Source organism: Anas platyrhynchos, chromosome 28 (genome assembly GCF_047663525.1).
Source record: "Anas platyrhynchos isolate ZD024472 breed Pekin duck chromosome 28, IASCAAS_PekinDuck_T2T, whole genome shotgun sequence".
In the NCBI taxonomy this organism is placed as follows: domain Eukaryota; kingdom Metazoa; phylum Chordata; class Aves; order Anseriformes; family Anatidae; genus Anas; species Anas platyrhynchos.
This window is the reverse complement of record NC_092614.1, coordinates 5,448,278-5,475,219: the sequence shown is the minus strand read 5'-3', so window position 1 is coordinate 5,475,219 and position 26,942 is coordinate 5,448,278. Positions and strand designations below refer to the sequence as shown.

Here is a 26,942-nt window from a genome sequence, read left to right as displayed (position 1 = left end):
CATTCACGTTTCCAAGGGTGAGGCCGTGTGCAGTAGGGCCCCTTGGAAAGCACTGTCATTCACACGTGAGGGAGGTGCCCATGAGTTCTGCAGGGCCTCTGGCCATCAGGCCCAGCTTTGCTGCCTCTCTGTCCTGGCGTGCCATATTGGCCTCAGTGCACAGCCTGCTGAAGGTGGCATGTGGCCACTACTGGCCTCCAGTGAGGAGCCAGAGCTGCAGGTGGCCCCGGGAGGGCAGCAGCCACACAGGTTCCTGGGAAGGGGGCAGCAGGGGAGAGGGAGAGAGGCAAGAGGAGGGGCGGCAATTCCTTCTGCTCTGGGGGCAGCTGTGCTGGGCGGGGAGGCTCGTGCAGAAAATGGCCCGGGAGCAGACCAGGAGAGGGAGTGGGGGAAGCAGGCTGTACTGGCTCTGGCTGTGATGGAGGCAATTGCCTTCACCATAGGCAGTATGGTGCTGTGTTCTGATTGTGTGGCTAAAACAGCGGAGGTGACACTCCAACGATTGAGCTCAGGGTCAAGGCCTTCTATGTTTCCCCCTCTGCACCCTCACAGAGCAGGCTAGGGGCGGGGAAGTTTTCAGGAGGGGACACAGTTAGGACTGCTGACCCCAATCGACCAAAGGGATATTGCATACGATAGAGCATCACGCCCGGCAACAAAACAGCGGGACAGTTCTCCCTAAGTAGCCATCCTGCAGACACTTGCTGGACATTGGTCTTCTGGTGGGAGGTGATGAGGCACAGCCTTGGCATCACTTGCTTTTTCTCTCGTTTCCCATTCCCTCCTTAAAATGTCTTTATATAAACCGGGGAGTTTTTCTGTCTCTTTGACTTCCAGCTGTCTCCCCTGTCCTGCTGTGGCTGCGGTATGAGCGAGTGCGTTGGTGGGTGCGTAGATGCTTGCCGGGGTCAACCCACCACAGAGTCCTCCCCCTACTCCTTCCATCTGTTCCCTGGGCTGTCTGCAAAACTTTGTGGGGAAGAGGGAGGCAGGGAAAGACTGAGGGCAGGAGGAGAGACAGCGGGTGCTTTCTGAGTGTCTCTAAGGGCCATCCATGAGCTCTCCAAAGCATCACCGCAGTCACCCAGAGCCCAGTCTGGCAGATGCCTTCCTGCCAGCCTGCCCTCATGCCACGTCATCTATCTTAAAGCCCCTCTATGGTTGCAGACCAAAAGCTGGTCCAGGAAAAGTTACTTGGGTGGTAAACCCACCCAAAGAGAAGTGACTCCCAGCAGTGCTCCGAGACACCGAAGACACCAATGACATCCTGGGCTGTATGAGCAGAAGCATAGTCAGGAGCTCAAGAATCATAGAATTATAGAATCATGGAAGCATAGAATTATAGAATCATGGACTCGGGTTGGAAGAGACCTTAAAGATCATCTAAGTCTAAGCCCCCTGCCACAGACAGGGATGCCACTTGCTGTATCAGATTGGCCAAGGCCCCATCCAGAATGGCCTTGAACACCTCCAGGGATGGGGCATCCACAGCTTCTCTTGGCAACCTGTTCCAGTGCCTCACTACCCTTACAGTGAAGATTTCCTCTTAAGGTCTAGTCTAAATCTGTCCTCTTTTAGTTTAAGACCAATCCCCCTTGCCCTATCATTCTCTACCCAAGTTAAGAGTCCTTCGCAATCTTTTTTTTTATATATTTTTTTTTTGAGACCTCTTTAAGTACTAAAAGGTTACAATGAGGTTTCCGCAGAGCCTTCCCTTCTCCAGGCTGAACTTCTTGAGCTCTCTCAGCCTTTCTTCAGAGGAGAGGTGCTCCAGCCGTCCGATCTTTTTTCACCCTACCCTGGACTTGCTCTAACAGGCCCACATCTTTCTTGTGCCGGGGTCCCCAGATGGGGATGCAGTACTCTGAGTACTCGTGAGGGCAGAGTAGAGGGGGACAATCACCTCCCTCGACCTGCTGGTCACACCTCTTTTGATGCAGACCAGCATGCAGTTGGCCTTGTGGGCTGAAAGCGCACATGGCTGGCTCGTGTCAAGAATTTTGTCCACCACAACCCCCAAGTCCTTCTCTGGCAGGGCTGCTCTCGATGAGTTCTTCTCCCTGTCTGTACTCCTGTCTGGGATTGCCCTGAGCCAGGTGCAGCACCTTGCAGTTGGACTTGTTGAACCTCATGCGGTTAACACAGGCCCACTTCGCCAGCCTGAGGAGGTCCCTTTGAATGGCATCTCTTCCTTCTTTTCTATCAGCTGCACCACTCAGCTTGGTGTCATTGAGGGCAGTGACAATCCCACTCTGCTCGGCACTCCTCCAAACGCATCTGGAACACTGTGCCCAGTTTGGGGCTGTGTAGCAAGAAAGACTGACCAAGCACAGCAAGTTCTGCAGTGTTTTTGTTAGGAAGGGATTTCCTGTCTTCTCTTGGGCAGCTATGCCCTCCACCTTGTCAAGGAAGAGAAGAAACAGTGTGCACACCAAAATGCATAGAAGCCAATCAGCTATGTTGGATAATTCCATCCACCTCTATGTAACCACATATTTAGAATCCAGAGGGTGACCTGATACATGAAGAAGCATTCTGAATGCAAGCCTGTGTTAATGATCGCAAAGCATGATCATCAGCAACCACCCACTCCCAGAACTACCCGTGAGCAACACCTCTCTCCCCAGGCATCCTGGAAAAGCTGCTGCAGGGGAAAGACAACTCAGAGGCACAGGCTGGGATGCAGAAGAACTTTAATATTAGAGTCAAAAGAGGGAACTGAGGTCACACCAAGAGGATGCCCCAGTGCAGAAAGCTCCAGGGGCAGACGAGAGCGTGCACTGTGTGGCCATGGAGGGCATCCCACCACCTGTCCATCTGCCCATTCCACTGAGGGAGAAGGGACAGAAGGTCCACACTAGGATGTCACTGTCGGACTTTGAGCGCAGTGGAGCTGCAGTGAGCAACAAGGACACAGGTGGGAAAGGAGAGAGTGAAGGTGAGGAAAGGCAGACATGGGCTGTGCTTTCCAAGAGGCCAGGCTGGCCCCATCCATTTGCAATGGTGCTGGGAGTGTTTGGCACCTCAATGCAAAAAGCCAATGCTCTGTCCGCTACCAACTTCTGGGTCCCTGGGCGTCTTTCTCCCGGGCCATCACCAGCAGCTTTAGCAGGGGAAGCACCTCCTGCCGCAGTAGCCGCTGCCCAAGCCGGAGAGGCCAAAGCCCCCGGAGGAGATGGGCACTCCCTGAGAGCTGAGGATGCTGCCAACAGCAGCAGAGGTGGAGGATCCCACGGCGGTGTTCTGCGGGAAGGAGCTGAGGATAGGGCCGGGCAGGGTCACCACCACAGGAGAGGGCTGGATGAAGACGTTGGAGTCCTGGCACTGCCTGACACAGGGCTCATTGCAGCTGTTGGCCAGCGGAGTTGGGCCACAGGGTCCGCATGGCAGGCATGGCAGGCACTGGTTGTAGCAGGACATGTCTCAGGGCAGGAGGTGTACCTGGTAAGAGAGAGGGCCCAGAGGAGAACTTCTATGAGAGAGGAGAAATGTGCCAGACCACTGCAGGAAAGCCATGGTACGTTCTGTTTTGTGACCTGTCAGCTGTGTAAGGAGCCCCATGGGCTTAACTTTGGACACAAGAGCTCGGCCAGGACTGTCCAGTCTGACGAAGCTCCCCACCTAGCCCATAGCCATGGAGAAATTCAGCCAAGCTGCAGGTTCTCTCCATGACACGTATGCTGCTCTTTTCCCTCTCCCATGACTAGCACTCCCAAGATCCAGGAGAATATGAAGAGGCAGGCATGTTTAAGAAATCCCCAGGGAAGAAGAGGAGAAGAAAGGCCTTCAGACTCACCTCGTTCCCAGGGAGATGGAGGCAAGAGCAGTGGATGAAGAGTGTGAGGAGACTGGGCCACTTTTATACCTCTCTGCACTGCCCCAGGCCCACAGTCACTCTACGGAAGCCATAATTTTCCAGTAGACACTCCTTAAATGCAAAATATTTTAGCTAATGCCACAGGTTGTATTTTGGTTTCCATCAGCTCTACCATTTCATTTCCTCATTTCTGACATGCCTATTGTACCATACAGGCTACTTTCTGGTATCAGAGTTCAAAGGAATACCCCAGCAGGATCATATCAGTATGGGCAGAAAAGTGCAAGAGAGTGGTTGCATTCAGGCGGAGGACAGGACATGCTTTTGTGCACTTCAGGGAATGGCCGGTGATGTGTTTTGCAGGAAGAGGCCCCGCTCCTCTTGGAGCTGCAGACCTCAGCAGAGGCTCCTATTCCTTAAGGATGCGCCACAAGCTTCTCTCTCCTCCCTCCTTTGTGGCTCCATCCAATGGTCACTGGTCTTTGCCTCCCCGCGCATCCAGACTTTGCCAATGCTTTCAGCTGTCTGCCTTGATGCCATTACCACTTCCACTAACTTGGGAGGAGACAGCAACTGGGGGCCAGCTGGTGCACTCTGGTGCAGGGCTGCCACAAGGGGAGACCTAGACAGCCTGCGGGAATGGGCCCTCAGGAACCTCAAGGCAATCTAGAAGGACAAAAGGCAAGTCCTGCACAGGATGGGGAACAAACTCTTGCGGCACTGCAGACTGGGGACTGAACTACCCTCTGATCCTGCGTCCCCTGGACCTCCTCTGAGTAGGTCTGCCCTACTGCTGCCAGCAAGGGCTGGCAGGAGCTGGCACTGCCACGCGGCTGGGCATGCTCAGGGAGGGGACTTGCTCACAAGGGCCCTGGCTACAGAAACACCTCCCAGACTCCATCAAGGAGGCAATGCATCCCTGCTGCATGATCAAAGCACTTCCCTGCCCTGCAGACATGGGAGGCAGCTAGGACACACCCCAGGAGGGCAAGGGAATGCCTTCAGCAGGCAAACTTCCTGGGAGAGACTCTCCCTGCCCAGGACGAGTCATGCTCTAATTTGGGATTGGCCACGTGCCACACTTTTGGCATGAGGCCAAGCCAGAGTGCCTGCTGTCTGCAGGCCTGAGCACCATGCATACCAAATCGCCATCCATCCAAGCAGCTCTGTCTGAGGTCCAAGCTCAAGCTGTGCCACCCTCCAGGCAGCCCCAACAGCCATTACCCTGCAGCATGACCTTTTGGCGAGTACTCTCACAACTTGGGCATTTCAAAGCTGCAGTACAGGCCATCTGCCTATGCAGGCAATGAGCTGTGACTGTTGGAGTAGGCTGGGAGCCAGGCCAGCAGGAGAAGGATGCTCCTTGTCCCTTGGTGAAGGAGCCTTTGGGCATTTAGAAGGGCACACCAAAGAGAGGAGGATATGTGCGCTTTCTATCTAAGAGGTGAATGCACTTCCACAGAGACAGGTACCATGCTCTCCAGAACTTAGGACTAATATACTGTCCCTACTGATGTGTTCCTGCCAGGGGAAATGCTTGACCTGTTATCCTTGTACTTGAAAGGAGCCTTTGTGGCCAAATGGTCAGGTCAGAAATGAGGAAATGAAATGGCAGAGTTGACAGAAACCAAAGCACAACCTGTGCCATTAGCTAAGATATTTTGCATTTGAGGTGAGTCTGCTAGAAAATTACGGCCCGCATAGAGTGACTGTGGGCCTGGGGCAGTGCAGGAGAGGTATAAAAGCAGCCCCATTTCCTCACTCCCTCATCCACTCCTGTTACCTCCATCTCCTTGGGATCAAGGTGAGTCTGAAGCCCTTTCTCCTCGACTTCGTCCTGGGGAATTTCTTAGCACATGCCTGCCTCTTCATCTTCTCTTGGGTCTTGGGAAAGCTAGAAATGGGAGAGGGAAGGGAACAGTAGATGTGAAGTGTGGAGTGAAGTAGTGTGTGGAGTGAAGCTGGGTCCTGGCTGAGGTGTATCTGAAGCTATGGGCTAAGTAGGGAGCTTCCTGGGCTGGGATATTCTGTTCAAGGACATTGGTGCCCAGGGGAAGGAGAAGGCTGTGGGCCTCCTTTCACAGCTGCCAGCTCCCCAAACCGCATGTGCTGCTGCTGTCCAGTGGTGTGCTGGCAGACTGCTCCTCTCTCACCCTTGTGCCCCTTTGCGCCCTCCCTCCCATCAGGTGCACGTCCTGCCCCGAGACATGTCCTGCTACAACCAGTGCCTGCCGTGCCTGCCATGCGGACCCTGTGGCCCAACCCCACTGGCCAACAGCTGCAATGAGCCCTGTGTCCAGCAGTGCCAGGACTCCAACGTCTTCATCCAGCCCTCTCCCGTGGTGGTGACCCTGCCCGGCCCCATCCTCAGCTCCTTCCCGCAGAACACCGCCGTGGGATCCTCCACCTCTGCTGCTGTTGGCAGCATCCTCAGCTCTCAGGGAGTGCCCATCTCCTCCGGGGGCTTTGGCCTCTCCGGCTTGGGCAGCGGCTACTGCGGCAGGAGGTGCTTCCCCTGCTAAAGGACCACAGAAATTCAGAGCAGAGTGGGCACAGAGCATTGGCTTCTTTTGTTCAGAGGGACCAAACAACCCCAACACCCCTTATAGGAAGGATGGGGTCAGCCATGGTGCACGCTCTCATCTGCTCCTGGTGCTTCCTGAACTAGGGCTTCCTCTTGGAGCAACCTCTTTTCCCTCTTTTGACCCTAATATTAAAGTTCTGCTGCATCTCAGCCTGCGCCTCTGAGTTGTCCTTCTCCTGCAGACACTCCAGACACCAGCTGTCAGGACCAGTGCTGTTTCTCTGGGGATGTCAGGGGGGCATGTGGGACACATGGGGACCATTCACATTTCCCAAGGGTGAGGCTGTGTGCAGTAGGGCCTCTTGGGAAAGCACTGTCACCCACAGATGAGGGAGGTGCCCATGAGCCCTGCAGGGCCCTGGCCATCAGGCCCAGCTTTGCTGCCTCTCTGTCCTGGCGTGCCATCTCGGCCTCAGTGCACAGCCTGCTGAAGGTGGCATGTGGCCACTGCTGGCCTCCAGTGAGGAGCCAGAGCTGCAGGAGGCCCCGGGAGGGCAGCAGCTATCCTTATGTTGACCCAGGAGTTTTTCTCACTCTTGGTCTTCCAGCTGTCTCCCCTACCCTGCTGCGGCTGTAGTGTGAGCGAGTAGTTGGTGGGTGCTTAAATGTTTGCTGGGGTCTGCCCACCACACAGGCTCACAAGGAGTGCATGTCCTCCATCTCTTACTCTTCCCATCTGTTCCCAGAGCTTCCTGGAACAGCTTGTGGGGAAGAGGGAGGTAGGGAGAGACTGAGGGGAAGAGAAGAGTGTCTCCAAGGTCCATCCATGAGCTCCTCAACACAGCACCCAAAGCCCAGTTTGGCAAATGCCTTCCTGCCAGCCCGCCCTCATGCCACATCGCCTATCTTGCAGCCTTTCGATGGCAGCAGGTTAAAAGCTGGCCCAGAAAAAGTTACTTGGGTGGTAATCCCATACAAAGAGAAGTGACTCCCAGCAGTGTTCTGAGACATCGAGGACACCAAGGACATCCTGGGCTGTATGAGCAGAAGCTTAGCCAGGAGGTGAAGGGAGGTGACAATCCCACTCTGCTCAGCACTCCTCCAAATGCAGCTGAAGCACTGCGTCCAGTTTTGGGCTCTGTTTCAAGAAATACATTGTTCAAGTAGAATGAGTTTTGCTGATGTTGTCCAGGATTGTCAGGTAGCCACAGCAATTGGGTAATGAGGAGAATCTGGGGGTACAGGCTTTCCTTAGTGTGTGGAAGATCAGGTTTTGTTTGGAGACCGAAGAGCACCTTTGGAGTAGCTACCCTGAGGTCCTGAAGAAGACAGAACCAGGCTCAACGGTGTACCAGTGCATGGCTAAAGAGACGAGACCATGTGCTTGCATTGAAAATATAATTGTGTTATTGGTATTATTTTTTTCCCAAAGCCAATATGTGGCATGTAAGTGCCTCTACGAAGAAAATTAACTCTATCCCAGCCAAAACCAGGACAATATCCACCCCTTATTTCATACCATTTACATCACTCTCAGGTCCTGTGCTTTCTATTACATCCTATGTAATTTCCACCTCTCTTGTCTTTTGATATTTACACACTGATATTACTCCCATAGCCTATGGACCATCCTTCTAAATTGTCTGTTTTTATGTAGTTCATGACTTTGGGCTCTATCTTTCGTAAGTGTCTTTTGGGGCAGAAGAGATAGTGTATGGGGATGTATGCAGAGGCCTGCTCTGGTTTCATCACTGCTGTGCTTGTCTGGTTCTATCACTGATGTACTTCATTTGTTTCCATCAACATTCATTCTTCTGGATGACTCTTCCTGTAATACCATTGATGTGACTTATAGTGACTATAGTAGCAATGTCCTACAGCATATAATACTATACAATACTATAAAAATTAAAATAATACAATTCAAATAATTGGCTATTCTCACCCCAAATTAAATCCGTTTGAGGGTATGCGTTGGACTTCCACATCCTTCCACTTTACTCACCAAATGCACCCAGAGCCTTGAGCAGAAGCAATCCCATGGTTGGATTTCCATTTGCCTGTGGCAGGAATAACTCAGACTGTCTTCTCCAGCATGTTATTTATGGGGACTTTATCTCCTTCAGTATGTAACAGTTTTGATCGGGCAGGGCCAGCTTGGTTGGCAGATTGCCTAGTGTTGACTAACCAGGAGGCCTTTGTTAAGTGTGGGACATCCCGATGTTGGAATGTCCCAGCACCTATTGCTCTTAGTGAAGTCTTTAACAGTCCATTGTATCATTTGATTTTCCTAGAGGCTGGTGCATGAGAGGGGATGTGATACACCCAATCAATGCCATGCTCTTTGGCCCAGGTGTCTGTGAGGTCGTTTCAGAAATGAATCCTGTTGTCCAACTTATTTCTTTCTGGGGTGCCATGTCACCATTAGACTTGCTTTTCAAGGCCCTTCAGCAGTTTCTGCAACTTGCTGTATAGGACTCCATAAAGCAGACTTCCACCTCCAATGCTTTTCAACAATTCAACAGGACCCATCGGTGAACAGAGCATATTGCTTCTCATTTTCTGGTAGTTTATTATACAGAGGGGCCTCTTCAGCGTGCATCACTTCCTCTTCTGGTGATATTCTGAAGTCCCTGTGGAGCACATCTCCACACTGCAGCCCACAGTGGAGCAGGTGGATATGGCCTGAAGGAGGCTGTGGCCCATAGAGAACCCCTGTAGGAGCAGGCCCCAGTCTGGAGCTGAAACCCCTGGACAGAAGCCCATGCAGGAGCAGGGGATCTGGGGGGAGCCGCTGCCTGTGGGGGACACAGGTTGAAGCAGTTTGCTTGTGATAGATGGACCCCTTGGTACAGAGCCATATATGCAGCAGTTCTTGTAGAGCTGCTGCCTGTAGGCAGCCCATGCAGGATCAGTCTGGCAAGGATGGCATCCTATGGGGGGGGACCCTATGCTGGAGCAGGGGCAGAGTCACCTTGAAAGAGAGGCAGAGACGAAGTGTTATGGACTGACCAGAGCCTCCATTCCCCATTCCCATGCACTGCTTGAGGGAAGGATGTAGAAGAGGGTGGGTGGGTGGGGAAGGTGTTTTTAATTTGTTTTTGGTTTCTCACTGTTCTACTCTGCTAGTGATAGGTAGTAAATTACTTTAATCTGCCTACTCTGATGAGTCTGTTTTGCCCATGACGAGACTTGGTGAGTGATCTCTCTGTCCTCATTTTAACCCTTGAGCCCTTTCCATCATATTTTCTCCCTCTTTTCCTTTGAGGAGGGGGAATGAGAAAGCAGTTGTGGTGTTTAGCTGTCCAGCAGGCTAAAATCACCACAGTGACATACAGCATCTTCCTTGAAGGAATCTCTTTCCCTCATGCCTGACAGGAGTAGCCTTCAGAGACTGAAGGATCATGCCCCCTTTCTAATCACTTTGTAAATTTTCCTTTCCCTAGAGAGGGAGCCTAGCTGCTTGGCTTTCCTGTCCTCCAATTCCAGGCTACTGGCCCCAGTATCCCAGCATTGGAGCAGCCAGCTGGCAATGTGCTCACCTGGATGATGACTGAAGTCTTTTTGCATATTTTACAGATCACCCAGGGATAGAGATCTGGTGGTTACTGGTGCTTTTACGACATTTTCCTCTTCCTGTTCCTGTGATGGTCCTGCTTTGGAGAAGCCTGCCTCATCTTCTTCTTCCTCCTTCCCTTTTGAGTAGGAGTTTCTTTCCTTACTAAATGAGCTGACTTTTGCATACATTGCTTTGTCTTACATATAGAGGTGACTGATGCCAGCACAGTTTGATTCTCTTGTTCAGCTGCAGGGTCTGTCACGAGGGTTGGAGTGGCAGTTGGAGTAGCTGCAGAGACTGCTGCAGGGACTGGATCAGATCCAGAGAGATTTTCTTCCCTTTGAAGGTTCTGAATAGTATTGGATATTGTTTGATAGGCACAGGCCAGACCCCCGCACAGTGCAGCAAGCTGTAAATCTCTGGCATTTCCAGGATGGGGGCATACCATTTTAAAACATTTTATCAGCTTTTTAGGATGCCGAATTTGTTCAGGGGTGAATTCCAAAACCACTGGAGGTGACAATCGTGATAAATACCTTCCCATATCCTCCCACATACCTTGCCACTCATAACCATCCTGCCTCAGGGCAGATCTCTGGGTGGGAATTTTTAAATAGTTGTCTAGCTACAGACATGTGGAAACACGTGTAGGAGACATAGCAATAGGATCCTGCTAGATTGAACATGCCCAGAATATTCAAAATTTTCAAAAAACATTTTAACTCACCTGGAGTAAAGGGTATGCTTGTTAATAGTTTCTACAGTCAGGCTTCTGAAGTACTAAACTGATGGCCATACTGAGTACAACTCCTGGATTAAATTCACAGTCAGTGTGCTATGAGCACATGCTATATACAAACTGGCAGAACCATAAACAAACTTAGGCCAGGACCAGAGATAATAAACAAAAAGAAAGGAATTAATAACCTTGGAAGCACATAAATCAACATTGTGAAAAACAAACAAAAAAATCAACATTGTAACCACCAACTATTAAACTAATATCATGTTTATAACAAATACTGTTTTAACACAGTTTGGTCAGATCTGTCATTATCTGCGCTTAACCTGTCATTATCTTTGCTCTCCTGTTGCAGTTTAAACTGGCAGAATGCTAAACACCAATGAGTCATTCACTCACTTCCTACCCTGCCAAGTAGGATGGGGGAGAGAATCAGAAGGAAAACAAATAAAAACTCATGGGTTGAGATAAATAGAGTTTAATAGGATAGAAATGGAAGGGAAAATAAAGATAATAATAATGATAACTATATATATAAGTGTATAAAAGAAGTGATTTATAATTTTTCACCACCTACCATCCAATGCCCAGCCAGTCCCTGAGCAATTGTGTCCCCCCCAGCCAGCCAACCCACACAGTTTTTATTGTCCATCATGACATCATATAGTATGAAACATCTCTTTGGCCAGTTTGGGTCAACTGTTCTGGCTGTAGCTCCTCTCAGCTTCTTCTACATCCCCACCCTTTTCAAGAAGGGCAAGAAAGAAGATCCTGGCAATTAAAGGCCTGTCAGTCTCACTTCAGGCCTGGTAAAAGTATGGAGATGATTAGTCTGGGAGTTACTGAAAAATGTCTAAAGGACAACACAGTTATTGGTTAGAGCTGACACAGGTTCACTAGGGGAAGGTCATGTCTAACAAACTTAATTTCCTTCTATGACAAAATCACTCAGCTAGTTGACCAAGGGAAGCCAGTCGATGTAATGACCAGAATACAGTAAGATAAACGGTTAATAACATGGGTGAACAATTGTCTGATGGGTCAGGCCAAGAGGGCTCTTGTAAATGGAGTTACATCAGGCTGGCGACCTGCCACCAGTGGGGTTCCCCAGGGCTCCATTTTAGGACCAGCCCTCTTCAATGTTTTCATAAGCAATATGGATGAAGGAGTTGAAGGTTTTTTGAGCAAGTTTGTGGATAATACCAAATTGGCTGGAGATGTTGACCCTGTCAAGGGTGGTGAGGCCTTGCAGAGAAATCTGGACAAATTAGAGAACTGGACAATCACCAACAGCATGAACCACCAAAAAGAGCAAGTGCTGGATCCTGCACCCGGGAAGAAGCAACCCTGGTTATAAGTTCAGAGTGTGGGATGAGATGCTGGAGAGCAGCATCACAGGAAACAATTTGGGGGTTTTGATTGACAACAAGCTGAATGTTAGCCAGCAGTGTGCCTTGGCAGCCAGGAGGGCCGACTGTATCACAGGGTGGTCAAGGAAAGTGATTGTCTTGCTCTACCCTATGCTGGTGTGGTGTCACCTGGAGTACTGTGTGCAGTTTTGGGCACCACAATATAAGAAAGGCATAAAGGTGTTAGAGAGTGTCCAAAGGAGGACAACAAATTAGGTAAAGGGTCTAGAAGGGAAGACATAATGAGTGGAAGAGCAGGCTGAGGGGAGACCTCATTGCAGTCTACAGCTTCATTGTGAGGCGGAGTGGAGAGGCAGGTACTGATCTCTTCTTTCTGGTGACCAGCTATAGGGCCCAAGGGAATGGCTTGAAGTTGCAACAAGGGAAGTTCAGGATGGATATCAAGAAAAAGTTCTTCACCAAAAAATTGGTCTGACAATGGAACAGGCTCCCCAGGGAAGTGGTCATGGCACCGAGACAGGCAGAGTTCAGGAAGCATTTGGACAACGCTCTTAGACACATGATCTGATTTTATTTTATTTATTTATTTATTTTGGTGGTCCCCTGGGGACCTAGAATTGGACTGGATGATCCTTGCGGATCCCTTCCAACTCAGATATTCTATGATTCTGTGAGAATATGAGAGTATGTGAGAATATGCGAGAGTATGAGAGGATGAAAAGTCTTTGACTCAGTATAATAACTGTCCTGCAAAAACTAAATCATCAGGGTGTTATCAACATTATTTGTCTCCTAAATCCAAAACATGGCACACAGCAGCTACTACAAAGAAAATTAGCTCTTTATCAGCTAAAACCAGGACACCATCCCTAAACGGATACATTTAGAAACTAGAAGGTAAAATGGTGCATTATGAAGCCTACACATAGCAGGCCTCTATTAAGTATTGCTCAGCACAACTGCCAACAACCCCCCCCAGAGACCCACCACTGAGCAACATCTCTTTCGCAGGGAACTCTGGGAGACGGTCTTCAGGGAAAAGGATGATAAAGAGGCACAAGCTGGGATGCAGTAGAACTTTAATGAGTCAAAAGTGGGAAACAAAGTTGATGGGGGGGAGGCCCCAATGCAGGAAGCACAAGGGGCAGACGAGAACATTATCTGTGTGGCCATGGTGGGCATCCCACCATCTGCCCATTCCACTGAGGGAGAAGGGACAGAAGGTCCCCCCTAGGATGATGTTGTCAGACTCAGAGCAGCATTGAGCAACAAGGACACAGGTGGGAAAGGAGAGAGTGGGAGAGTGGAGGAGAGGAAAGGCAGAAATGGGCTGTGCTTTCTGAGAGCCCAGGATGGACCCATCCTTTATAAAAGGGATGGTGGGGTGGTTTGGCCCTTTGAACACAAGAAGCCAATGGTCTGTGCCCAGTCCACCACCAATGTTTGGGTCCTTGGGAGTCTTTCTCTGCCATCACCAGCAGCTTTAGCACGGGAAGCACCTCCTGCCGCAGTAGCCGCTGCCAAGGCCGGAGAGACCAAAGCCCCCGGAGGAGATGGGCACTCCCTGAGAGCTGAGGATGCTGCCAATGGCAGCAGAGGTGGAAGATCCCACGGCGGTGTTCTGCGGGAAGGAGCTGAGGATGGGGCCGGGCAGGGTCACCACCACGGGAGAGGGCTGGATGACGACAGTGGAGTCCTGGCACTGCTGGACACAGGGCTCATTGCAGCTGTTGGCCAGTGGGGTTGGGCCACAGGGTCCGCATGGCAGGCACGGCAGGCACTGGTTGTAGCAGGACATGTTTCCAGGCTAGAGATGCACCTGGTGAGAGAGAGGGCCTGGAGAAGCATGGGTGTGAGAGAGGATAATCCTGCCAGTCCACCCCAGGAAAGCCATGGCACATGCTGTTTTGGGGCCTGGCAGCTGTGAAAGGAGGCCCTTAGCCTTCTCCTTCCCTTTGGCCCCAATGTCCTTGGCAATAATATCCAGTTTGACAAAGCTCTCCATCTAGCCCATAGCTTCAGATACACCTCAACTGAGATCGAGCTTCTCTTCATTCCACACCTGCTGAGCCTTTCCCTCTCCCAGAACTAGAGACCCAAATACCCAACAGATTATGAAGGTGCAGGCATGTTCAGTGAAATCCCCAGGGATGAAGAGGAAAAGAAAGATCTTGAGACTCACCTTAATCCCAGAGAGATGGAGGGAAGAGGAGTGGATGGAAGAGTGAGGAGATGGGCCATGTTTTATACCTCTCCTCACCATCCCAGGCCCATCAATCACTCAGGCCGTATTTTTCCCGCATACTCACCTCAAATGCAAAGAATCTTAGCTAATGGCACAGGTTGTGCTTTGGTTTCCTGTCATTTAATTTCCTCATTTCTGGACTCACCATTTGGAAACAGAAGCTCATTTCCAGTACAAAAATAAGAGGTGCAAGTATTTTTCATGGCAGGAACGCATCAGTAGGGGCATGATGAGTCTGAAGGGGACAGAAAGGGTCCTGTGCATGCCAGGGACATCAGTCCATTGGATATGCATTGACCCCATTTGGATCCTCTTCGCAAGAAGACGCATATGTTCTCTTACCTATGCAGTGCCCTTCTGGATGCTTGAAGGTGCTGTTGCCCAAGGACACAGCACGTCCTTTTCCCACCCAGTCTGTCTCTGATCCTGCTCCACCAGTTACAGCTCATTACCAACAAAGGCAGATGGGCTGTGGTGCACCTTAGAAATGCCCAAACTGTGAGAGTACTGGCCAGAAGGTCATGATGCAGCGTAATGGCTGTTGGTGCTGCCTGGAGCGCAGCAGAGTCATGACCAGAGGATTGAGTTGTTCACCGGGACAGTGTCTTGCTCCACCACTCTCCTTGCCATACCATGCACTTTGGCCGGATGCATTCCCTGAACAGCAGCACACCCAAAGACATGCTCTATTGTGCAAAACACACTGGCAATCCTGTGAGCTGCCTGAGTTATGAGAGTATTCGCCAGAAGGTCATGCTGCAGGGTGATGGCTGTTGGGGCTGCCTGGAGCATGGCACAGCTTGAGATGCTTGGATGGAGGAGGATTTGGCATGCGTGGTGCTCAGGCCTGCAGACAGCAGGCACTCTGGCTTGGCTTCATGCCAAAAATGTGGCACGTGGCCAATCCCAAATTAGAGCATGACTCGTCCTGGGCAGGGAGAGTCTGTCCTAGGAAGTTTGCCTGCTGAAGGCATTCCCTTGCCCTCCTGGGGTGTGTCCCAGCTGCCTCCCATGTCTGCAGGGCAGGGAAGTGCTTTGTTCATGCAGCAGGGATGCATTGCCTCCTTGATGGAGTCTGGGAGGTGTTTCTGTAGCCAGGGCCCTTGTGAGCAAGTCCCCTCCCTGAGCATGCCCAGCCGCGTGGCAGTGCCCATTCCTGCCAGCCCTCGCTTGTTGAGTGGGAGCTTCCTTGTCCCCCCAGTGGTGCTGGCTTGTTCTGTTGCCTGAGGAGGGCTTTGGGACATGGCAGAGGAGGTGTGCTGAAGCCCTAATGCTAGGAGAAGACGTATTGCCTGGGACCCAGAGACGAGTCCCATCAAGGGGGAAGATGTTTTCTGCAAGCCTTTCTTTCCCTCCAGAAAGCACTCAGGAGAGCTCCTACATACAGCCCCATCTCTTTGGCCAGGAGGGTGAGGCTTGTGTGTCCCTTGCCTTCCACCCTTCATGTCTGACCCTACTCTGGGGGCAGACCTACTCAGAGGAGGTCCAGGGGACGCAGGATCAGAGGGTAGTTCAGTCCCCAGTCTGCAGTGCCGCAAGAGTTTGTTCCCCATCCTGTGCAGGACCTGCCTTTTGTCCTTCTAGATTGCCTTGAGGTTCCTGAGGGCCCATTCCCGCAGGCTGTCTAGGTCTCCCCTTGTGGCAGCCCTGCACCAGAGTGCACCAGCTGGCCCCCAGTTGCTGTCTCCTCCCAAGTTAGTGGAAGTGGTAATGGCATCAAGGCAGACAGCTGAAAGCATTGGCACAGCCTGGATGCCTGGGGAGGCAAAGACCAGTGACCGTTGGATGGAGCAATGAGGGAGGGACAAGAGAGAAGCTTATGGTGCATTCTTAATGAACAGGACCTTGGGTGTTCTGCTGTGATTGCAGCTCCATGAGGAGCAGGCCCTCTTCCTGCAAAACACATCACCAACCATTCCCTGAAGTGCACAAAGCCATGTCCTGTCCTCTGACTGAATGCAACCACTCCTGCACTCAGGCTCCTTTTTTGCCCATACTGATATGATCCTGCTGGGGCATTCCTTTGGTCTCTCATACCAGTAGTAGAAAATAGCCTGCATATCCTCAGAAATGAGGAAATGAAATGGCAGAATTGATGGAAACCAAAACACAACCTGTGCCATTAGCTAAGATATTTTGCATTTGAGGTGAGTCTGCTTGAAAATTATGGCCCATGTAGAGTGATTGTGGGCTTGGGGTGGTGCAGGAGACGTATAAAAGTGGCCTCATCTCCTCCCTCTCTCATCGAGTCTTCTCGCCTCCATCTCCCTGGGAAAAAGGTGAGTCTAAAGGCCTTACTCCACCTCCTTACCCTGGTGGGTTTCTTAACACATAACTCTGACTTGATCCTCTGTTGGGTCTTGGAGTCACTAGTCATAGGAGAGTTAAAGCAGGTGTGTCATAGAGAGAAATTGGGCTTTTCTGTGGTGTCTCTGAAACTATGGGCTAAGTTGGGATCTTCCTGGGCCTGGACATTCTAGCCAAGGCTGTTAAATGGAGAAACAGAAGGAGGATGCTGTGAGCCTTATTACACAGCTGCCAGCTCCCCAAATACACAATTAGATATGGCTCTTCTCTGGTGGTCTTGCAGGATGCTACTCACTAACCGCAATGCTCCTCCTGTCCTTCTTTCCCACCAGGTGCACGTCCTGCCCCGAGACATGTCCTGCTACAACCAGTGCCTGCCATGCCTGCCATGCGGACCCTGTGGCCCGACCCCGCTGGCCAACAGCTGCAATGAGCCCTGTGTCCAGCAGTGCCAGGACTCCACTGTCGTCATCCAGCCCTCTCCCGTGGTGGTGACCCTGCCTGGCCCCATCCTCAGCTCCTTCCCGCAGAACACCGCTGTGGGATCCTCCACCTCTGCTGCTGTTGGCAGCATCCTCAGCTCTGAGGGAGTGCCCATCTCCTCTGGAGGCTTTGGCCTCTCCGGCTTTGGCAGCAGCTACTGTGGCACAAGGTGCCTCCCCTGCTAAAGCTGCTGGTGATGGTCCTGGAGAAAGCCTCCTGGGAATCTAGAAGTTGGTGGTGGACTGGGCACAGACCATTGGCTTGTTGCATTAAGAGGCACCAAACTACCACCCCTTTCATAGGGATGGGTCCAGCCTGGGCTCTTGGAATGCACAGATCATTTCTGCCTTTCCTCTCCTCTACTCTCTCCTTTCCCACTTATGTCCTTCTTGCTCGGCGCTGCTACACTAGGCTCTGAGTCTGACAACGTCATCGTAGAGAGGACCCTCCAGTCCTTCTCCTTCAGTTGAGTGGGTAGATGGACAGCTGGCGGTATGCCTGCCAGGGCCACACAGTGCATGCTCTTGTCTGCCCCTAGTGCTTCCTGCACTGGGGACCCCACTTGGAGTGATCTCTTTTGACTCTAATATTAAAGTTCTTCTGCATCCCAGCCTGTGCCTCTGAGTTGTCCTTCCCCTGCAGCCACTCTTCCAGGATGCCTGGGGAGAGACGTGTTGCTCATGGGTAGTTCTGGGAGTGGGTGGTTGCTGACGCTTAGCAATCGTTAACACAGGCTTGCATTCAGAATGCTTCTTCATGTATCAGGTCACACTTTGGATTCTAAATATGTAGTTACTGAGAGATGGATGGAATTGTCCAACACAGCTGATTGACTTCTATGCATTTTGGTGTGCACACTGTGTCTTTTCCTCTGATTAGCACAATGGCATGAAGCAAGTAAGGAAGGAGGGATGACTAAGTCCTTGACAAGGTGAAGGGCATAGCTTCCCCTAGGAGCCAGGAAATCCTTTCCTAACAACAATACTACAGAATTTTCTGTGATTGATTAAAGTCTTTCTTGCTACACAGCTCCAAACTGGGTACAATGTTCTAGATGCATTTGGAGGAGTGCTGAGCAGAGTGGGATTTTCACTGCCCTTCAGCTCCTGACTGTGCTTCTGCTCATAAAGGCCAGGGTCCAATTGGTGTCCATGGTGTCTGGGAACACTGCTGGGAGTCACTTCTATTTGAGTGGCTATACTACCCAAGCAACTTTTCCTGGGCCAGCTTCTGGTCTCCTGCCATAGAAGGGCTGCAAGATAGATGATGTGGCATGAGGACTGGCTGGCAGGAAAGCATGTGCGAGACTGCGCTCTGGGTGATCTAAGCACTGCTTTGGGAGCTCATGTATGGCACTTGGAAACACTCAACCAGCACCTGTTGCTCCAGAAAGTTTTGCAGGAAGCCTTTGGAACAGATGGAAGGAGCAGAGGAAGGAAGACAAGTACTGCCTATGAACCCATGTGGTGGATTGACCCTAGCAAACATCTGAGCACTATCCACCCACTTGGTCACACCTCAGCCTCAGCAGGATATGGGAGAGAACTGGAAGACCAAGCATGAGGAAAAACTTCCCAGTCAATATAAATCATAGACCCATAGAATATCCCGAGTTGGAAGGAACCCATAAGGATCATTGAGTCCAACCCCTGGCACCACACAGGTCTACCCAAAATTTTAGACCATGTGATTAAGTGCACAGTCCAAATGCTTCTTAAACTCTAACAGGCTTGGTGCAGTGACTACTTCCCTGGGGAGCCTGTTCCAGTGTGCGACCACCCTCTTAGTGAAGGACCTCTTCCATGATGTCTAGCCTAAACCTCCCCTGCCTCAGCTTGACACCATTCCTGCGGGTCCTATCACTGGTGACTAAGGAGAATAGATCGGCATCTGCCCCTCCACACTCCATCATGAAGAAGCTGTAGACCGCGATGAGGTCTCCCATCAGCCTCCTCTTTTCTAGGCTGAACAGGCCAAGTGACCTCATACATCTTCCCCTCTAGGCTCTTCACCATCTTTGTAGCCCTCATCTGGACACTCTCCAACAGTTTTACATCCTTTTTGTACTGTGATGCCCAGAATTGTACCTGATACTCGAGGTGAGGCTGCGGAGTAGAGCGGGACAATCACTTTCGTTGACCGAGTAGCAATGCCATGCTTGATGCACTCCAGGATACAGTTGGCCCTCCTGGCTGCCAGGGCACACTGCTGGCTCATACTCAACTTGCTGTCAACCACTACCCCTAAATCCTTCTCTGCAGGGCTGCTCTCCGGCATCTTGTCACCCAATCTGTATGTAAAGCCAGGGTTGCCCTGTCCCAGGTGCAGGACCCAGCACTTGCTCTTGTTAAACTTCATGCATTTGGTGATTACCCAGCTCTCCAATCTGTCCAGATCTCTCTGCAAGGCCTTTCCACCCTCACCCGAGTCCACAACTCCTCCAAGTTTGGTGTCGTTGGCAAATTTGCTCAAAATATCTTCTAGTCCTACATCCAAATCATTTATAAAAACATTGAAGAGGGCTGGCCCTAAAATGGAGCCTTGGGGGACCCTGCTAGTGACCATCCACCAGCCTGATGTGGCCCCATTTACCACAACCCTTTGAGCCCTGCCCGTCAGCCAATTGCTCACCCACTGGATGATGTTTTTGTTTAGCTGGATGCTGGACATTTTGTCCAGTAGGATCCTATGGGAAATCGTGTCAAAAGTTTTGCTGAAGTCCAAAAAGATCACATCAGCTGGTTTCCCTTGGTCAACTAGATGGGTGATCTTACCATAAAAGGAAATCAGATTTGTTAAGCAGGACCTACCCCTCATGGACCCATGCTGGCTGGGACCAATGACTGCATTGTCCCCCAGGTGCACTTCAATAACTTCAAGCATAATCTTCTCCATAATTTTACCAGGCACTGACGTGAGACTGACTGGCCTGTAATTATTAGGGTCTACTTTCTTGCCCTTCTTGAAAAGTGGTACATCTACCAGCTTCCAGTCTATTGGGACGTCTCCAGATTCCCAAGACTGTTGAAAAATAATTGAGAGAGGTTCTGTGATGACGTCAGCCAGCTCTTTAAGCACCCTGGGATGAATCCCACCTGGACCCATGGACTTGTATGGATCCAGGTGGAGCAGCAAATCCCACACATGTTCAGGGTCTGTTGGGAGTTTCTCATTCCCACTGTCATGGTCCTCCAGCTCAGGGCATCCTAGGTCATGAAGCCCATCATCAGTGTTGAAGATGGAGGCAAAGAAAACATTAAACGTCTCTGCTTTGCCTATGTCCTTGTCTGTAATGTGACCTTCCACATCAAGTAGTGGACCTATGTTTACTTTGGTCCTCCTTTTTCTGTTAACATATCTAAAAAAAAACTTTTTATTGTCTCCCACAGACCTGGCCAGCTTCAACTCTAATTGGGCTTTGGCCATATGAATTTTCTCCCTACAAACGTGAACAGTGTCCCTGTATTCCTTCCATGTTACCTGACCCTGCTTCCAGCAGGGTCAGTACATTTCTTTTTTCGCCTAAGCTCCAGTAGAAGATCCCTGGTCAGCCAGGCCAGCCTTCTGCCTTACCTGCTTGACTTCTGATATTTTGGAATTGCCTGATCCTGTGCTTTTAGGAGACAGTGCTTAAAGACTGACCAGCATTGAGGGACGCTAATGCCTTCAAAAGCAATTTCCCAGGGGACCTTGCTGACTAGTTCCCTGAGCAGCCTGCTTTCCCCATATCCAGGGCTGAATTTTTGGTGGCAGATTTCCATCTGTCACCAAAAATTTTAAACGCAACCACTTCATGGTCACTATGGCCAAGACAGCTACCAATTGCCATGTCCACCACAAGAGCCTCTCTGTTCTCCAGCAACAGACCTAGGTCAACTTTCCTAGTTGGCTCCCTTCACACCTGCACCAAGAAGGTATCATCTAGGTGCTGTAGGAACCTCCTGGATTTGCTCATGTTGGCTGTGTGGTAATCCCAGTTGATGTCTGGCAAGTTGAAGTCCCCCATAATAACAAGGGGAGTTGATCTTGAGGCATCTTTTAGTTCTACAAAGAATAATTTGCTGGTGTTGTTGTCCTGGCTGGGTGGCCTGTAATAGACTCCCACGACATCCCCTTTACTTGTTTGTCCCTTAATCCTTACCCAGAGGCTCTTACCTTTGCCATCGCCAACTTCAAGTTCCACAGAGTCCAGCCCCTGCTTCACGTACATTGCCGCCCCCACACACACAACCTTGCCTACTGTCTGTCACTCCTGAAGAGCCTGTAACCATCTATTGCGACACACCAGCCACAGGACCCATCACACCATGTTTCACTTATGCTGGTGATGTCATAGGTGTGGGATTGGGCCAAGACTTCTAGCTGATCCATTTTATTCCTCATACTGTGTGCATTTGTGTAGAAGCAATTCAAATGTGCCTCACTGCATGCAGCACCTTGTGAAGCAAAAGTCTGTTAATAAAGACAGCTTATGAGGGGAACAGTAGACAAAAAGAGAAAAGACAAGTGATGCAAAGGCAGTGTTTCAGTACCTCCCACCAGCAGACCAATGCCTGGCCAGTCACTGCAGAATGGCTACTTTGGAACAACTGTCCCATGGTTTGTTGCTGAGCATGATGTGATATGGCATGAAATATCTGTTTGGTCAATTTGGGTCAGATGTTCTAGCTGCGTCCCCTTCTGAGCACTTCCCACTCTGATGGTTACACATTGCTGGCAAACTAAACTTCACCAAACTGCTCTGTTACTCCCCATCATGAAAGGATGAGAAGGGTGGGAGAATGTACTATAGGGAAAAAAAAGTCTTCTCACATATGGAGAAAATGACAGTGGAATTCAAAGAAAAAGAAAGAGAAAAACAAGAAAAGATGTGCAGAAGCTAAGAGAAAACGATTATTCACTCCACCCCACCACTATCAGCCACGTCCTGGGAAGCTAGGCCTCAAAAGTGTAGTGGTTGTTTGGGAGGATAGATGTTTTCTCAATGACAGCATCCCTTCCACCTTCTCTGTCTTTCTTTTTTTTTAATTATTTTTTGTTCTGGGTGTGATGACAAATGGTGTGCAATAACCCTTTGGTTGCTTTAGCTGTGCTGCCCTGGTGATATCTCATCCCTTCCTCTTGCCCACTCCCTACCTCGGGCACTTAGGGGGCTTGTAGAGAGTCCTGATGATATGCAAGTACTGCTCCATAATAGCCCAAGGATTGGTAAGATAAAAAGCTCTTCTAGCTCCAAGTGCAAAGCACAGCTATCTAGAGGCTACTGTGGGGAAAGTTAACAGGCTAGCACTTGCTCGACTGTTCTCTGGGATTGCAGAGAGGAAAAATAGAAGGCCTTAAGGCTGAACTAAATCACTGGTGTGACACCTCCACTGTTTTAGCCACACAATCAGAACACAGCACCATACTGCCTATGGTGAAGGCAATTGCCTCCATCACAGCCAGAGCCAGTACAGCCTGCTTCCCCCACTCCCTCTCCTGGTCTACTCCGGGGCCATTTTCTGCATGAGCCTCCCCGCCCAGCACAGCTGCGCCCAGAGCAGAAGGAATTGCCGCCCCTCCTCTTGCCTCTCTCCCTCTCCCCTGCTGCCCCCTTCCCAGGAACCTGTGTCGCTGCTGCCCTTCCAGGGCCTCCTACAGCTCTGGCTCCTCACTGGAGGCCCGCAATGACAACATGCCGTCTTCAGCAGGCTGTGCACTGAGGCCGAGATGGCACACCAGGACAGAGAGGCAGCAAAGCTGGGCCTGATGGCCAGAGGCCCTGCAGAACTCATGGGCACCTCCCTCACGTGTGAGTGACAGTGTTTTCCCAAGGGGCCCGTACTCCCCAGTTGCCCCACATGCCAACTGATGTCCCCAGAGCAACAGCATTGCTCCTGACAGCAGGTGTCTGGAGTGTCTACAGGGAAAAGAAAACCAAGCAGTGAAGATCGGGATGAAGCAGAAGTTTAATATTAGAGTCAACACAGGGAAATGAGGTCACTCTCTGAAGAGGCCCCAATTCAGATAGCCAGCAGCTTTAGCAGGGGAAGCACCTCCTGCCACAGAAGCGGCTGCCCAAGCCGGAGAGGCCAAAGCCCCCGGAGGAGATGGGCACTCCCTGAGAGCTGAGGATGCTGCCAACAGCAGCAGAGGTGGAGGATCCCACAGCAGTGTTCTGCGGGAAGGAGCTGAGGATGGGGCCAGGCAGGGTCACCACCACGGGAGAGGGCTGGATGAAGACGTTGGAGTCCTGGCACTGCTGGACACAAGGCTCATTGCAGCTGTTGGCCAGCGGGGTCGGGCCACAGGGTCCGCATGGCAGGCACGGCAGGCACCGGTTGTAGCAGGACATATCTCGGGGCAGGACGTGCACCTGGAGGGAGGGAGGGACAGGAGGAGCACATAGGTGAGAGTGGAGCATCATACTGCCCACCAAGAGAGAACCATGGCACATGATGTTTCGTGAACTGGCAGCTGTGTAAGGAGGCCCACAGCTTTCTCTTCCCTCGGTCTGCAGTGTCCTTGGTAAGAATGTCAATATCCACAAAGATCCCCACATAGCCCATAGCGTCAGATACACCTCATCCAAGCCCCAGCTCCTCTCCATGACACACCTGCCAATCCCTTCCCTCTCCCATGGCTAGTGCTCCCAAGATGCAGAAGTCTATGAAGGTGCAGGCATCTGCTAACAAATCTCCAGGGAAGAAGAAGAGGGGAAAGGGCTTCAGACTCACCTTGATCCCAAGAAGATGGAGGAGGCAGGAGTGGATGAAGACACAGAGGAAATGGGGCTGCTTTTATACCTCCCGTGAACTGCCTCAGGCCCACAATCACTCTGTGCAGGCCGTAATTTTCCATCAGACTCACCTCAAATGCAAAATAGGTTTCCTAATGGCACAGATTTTGTTTTGGTTTCCATCAACTCTGCCATTTCATTTCCTCATTTTTGACATGCCTATTTTACCATACAGGCTACTTTCTAGTGGTGCTATGAGAGACCCAAGTAATACCCCAGCAGGATCACATCAGTATGGGCAAAAAAGGAGCCCGAGTGCAGGAGTGGTTGTATTCAGGTAGAGGACAGGACATGGCTTTGTGCACTTCAGGGAATGGTTGGTGATGTGTTTTGCAGGAAGAGGGCCTGCTCCTCATGGAGCTGCAATCACAGCAGAGCACCCAAGGTCCTGTTCATTAAGAATGCACCATAAGCTTCTCTCTTGTCCCTCCCTCATTGCTCCATCCAACGGTCACTGGTCTTTGCCTCCCCAGGCATCCAGGCTGTGCCAATGCTTTCAGCTGTCTGCCTTGATGCCATTACCACTTCCACTAACTTGGGAGGAGACAGCAACTGGGGGCCAGCTGGTGCACTCTGGTGCAGGGCTGCCACAAGGGGAGACCTAGACAGCCTGCGGGAATGGGCCCTCAGGAACCTCAAGGCAATCTAGAAGGACAAAAGACAGGTCCTGCACAGGATGGGGAACAAACTCTTGCAGCACTGCAGACTGGGGACTGAACTACCCTCTGATCCTGCGTCCCCTGGACCTCCTCTGAGTAGGTCTGCCCCCAGAGTAGGGTCAGACATGAAGGGTGGAAGGCAAGGGACACACAAGCCTCACCCTCCTGGCCAAAGAGATGGGGCTGTATGTAGGAGCTCTCCTGAGTGCTTTCTGGAGGGAAAGAAAGGCTTGCAGAAAACATCTTCCCCCTTGATGGGACTCGTCTCTGGGTCCCAGGCAATACGTCTTCTCCTAGCATTAGGGCTTCAGCACACCTCCTCTGCCATGTCCCAAAGCCCTCCTCAGGCAACAGAACAAGCCAGCACCACCGGGGGGACAAGGAAGCTCCCACTCAACAAGCGAGGGCTGGCAGGAATGGGCACTGCCACGCGGCTGGGCATGCTCAGGGAGGGGACTTGCTCACAAGGGCCCTGGCTACAGAAACACCTCCCAGACTCCATCAAGGAGGCAATGCATCCCTGCTGCATGAACAAAGCACTTCCCTGCCCTGCAGACATGGGAGGCAGCTGGGACACACCCCAGGAGGGCAAGGGAATGCCTTCAGCAGGCAAGCTTTCTGGGAGAGACTCTCCCTGCCCAGGACGAGTCATGCTCTAATTTGGGATTGGCCACGTGCCACATTTTTGGCATGAAGCCAAGCCAGAGTGCCTGCTGTCTGCAGGCCTGAGCACCATACGTGCCAAATGCCCTTCTGGCCCAGCAGCTCCATCTGAGCCTGAGCTCAAACTGTGCCACCCTCCAGGCAGCCCCAACAGCCATCACCCTGCAGCATGACCTTCTGACCAGAACTCTCATAACTCCAGAAGATCACAGGATCATTGGAAAACTTTGCACAATAGGGCATGTCTTTGGGTGCGCTGCTGGTCACAGAATGCATCCAGCCAAAGTGCATGGTACGGAAAGGAGAGTGGTGGAGCAAGACACTGTCCCCGTGAACAACTCAGTCCTCTGGTAGTGAAGGGGCCTGATTCCCCAGGACTTGCTGGGCATCATTGTGCTCAGGAGAGCAACCTTTGCCTTCCTCACAGCAGCTGACGACATGGCTTGCCTGAAGAGCCCAGGAGACAGCCACAAGAGGGAACAAGGCCAAGGATACAGAAAACATGTCATTAAAAAGGAGCTGTCTTGTGCCAGTTCATTTCAAAACTGCAGCACAGCCCATCTGCCTATGCAGGCAATGAGCTGTGACTGGTGGAGCAGACTGGGAGCCAGGCCAAGTTGTAGAAGGATGTGCTGTGTCCTCAGGCGAGGGAGGCTTTGGTCATCCAGGAGGGCTCTGCATAGACAGAAGGATATGCAGGACCCCTCCAGCACTTGGGACTCATCTTCTACCCCTTCTGACCTACTCTATGGTGGTTTTACTCAGCTGGGCAGCTGAGCTGCATCACAACCACTCTCTAATTCCCCCGCCTTAAAGGGAAGGGGGAGGAAATGCGATGAAAAGGGATCAAGGGTTGAGATAAAAACAGAGAGGTCTATCACCAGTTATAGCCACAGACAAGACAGACTCAGAATAGGGAGATTAATGTAATTTATTACCTATTACTAACAAGCTAGTGCAGTGAGAAACTGGAAGCAAACTAAAAACACCTTCTCGCCCAGCCACCATCTTCGTCGTTCTTCCTCCAGGTGGCGCAGGGGAACATGCAGTGGGGCTGTGGTCAGTCCGTAACATTTCGACTCAGCCCCTCCTTCACAGTAACTCTCTGCCCTTGTTCCAATGTGGGGTCCCTCCCACAGGATTTAGTCCCTCCTGAATTGATCCTGCGTGGGCTTCTCATAGGCAGCAGCTCTTCGAGAACTCCTGCAAATATGGGTCCGTACCACAGGGTCCATCCATCAGGAAGAAACAGCTCCAGCACGGGTTCCCCCACGGGCGGCAGCTCCGCCCAGAACCCCTGCTCCTGCGTGGGGTCCTGTCCACAGGCTGCAGCTCCGACCCAGGGCCTGCTCCACTGTGGTCCTCTCCATGGGCCACAGCCTCCTTCGGGCAAGGACCAGCTGCTCCACTGGGGGATCCTCCATGGGCTAGTGTGGAGATGTGCTCCACCATGGTACCCATGGGCTGCAGGGGGACAGCCTGTTCCACCAGAGGCCTCTCCACGGGCCACAGGGGAACTTCTGACTGAATGGAGTCAAATCCAGCTCTTGACGAGTGGTGCTCCCCAGGGTTTTTGGTGTTGGGGCCATCGTCTTTAATGTCTTTGTTTAAAGACATCATAGCCCTGGAGTGTGTCCAGAGAAGGGCTACAAAGCGGTGAAGGGTCTGGAGCGCAAGTCCTGTGAGGAGCAGCTGTGGAAACTGGGGTTGTTTAGTCTGGAGAAGACGAGGCTCAGAGGAGATGTTAGTGCCCTCTACAACTACCTGAAAGGAGCTGGGGGTTGGCCTCTTCTCA

General features: G+C 51.3%; 4 protein-coding genes across 4 annotated transcripts; 2 read left to right on the top strand and 2 right to left on the bottom strand.

Annotated features, from left to right (window-relative positions):
• Positions 1 to 3,105: 3,105 nt before the first annotated feature.
• LOC119714096 (feather keratin 1-like) lies at positions 3,106 to 3,420 on the bottom strand. Its single transcript, XM_072028662.1, has one exon. The coding sequence runs from the start codon at positions 3,418 to 3,420 to the stop codon at positions 3,106 to 3,108; it is 315 nt and encodes a 104-aa protein (XP_071884763.1).
• A 2,173-nt stretch (positions 3,421 to 5,593) lies between these two features.
• Positions 5,594 to 17,657, top strand: LOC119715251 (feather keratin 1-like). Its single transcript, XM_072028860.1, has 2 exons — positions 5,594 to 5,621; positions 16,897 to 17,657. The coding sequence occupies exon 2, from the start codon at positions 16,918 to 16,920 to the stop codon at positions 17,230 to 17,232; it is 315 nt and encodes a 104-aa protein (XP_071884961.1). The 5' UTR covers positions 5,594 to 5,621; positions 16,897 to 16,917; the 3' UTR covers positions 17,233 to 17,657.
• On the top strand, positions 6,025 to 6,339 carry LOC119714121 (feather keratin 1-like). The gene has a single exon (XM_038168892.2). The coding sequence runs from the start codon at positions 6,025 to 6,027 to the stop codon at positions 6,337 to 6,339; it is 315 nt and encodes a 104-aa protein (XP_038024820.1).
• LOC119714036 (feather keratin 1-like) lies at positions 13,496 to 13,810 on the bottom strand. The gene has a single exon (XM_038168591.1). It carries the CDS (start codon positions 13,808 to 13,810, stop codon positions 13,496 to 13,498), a length of 315 nt encoding a protein of 104 aa, XP_038024519.1.
• Positions 17,658 to 26,942: the final 9,285 nt, after the last annotated feature.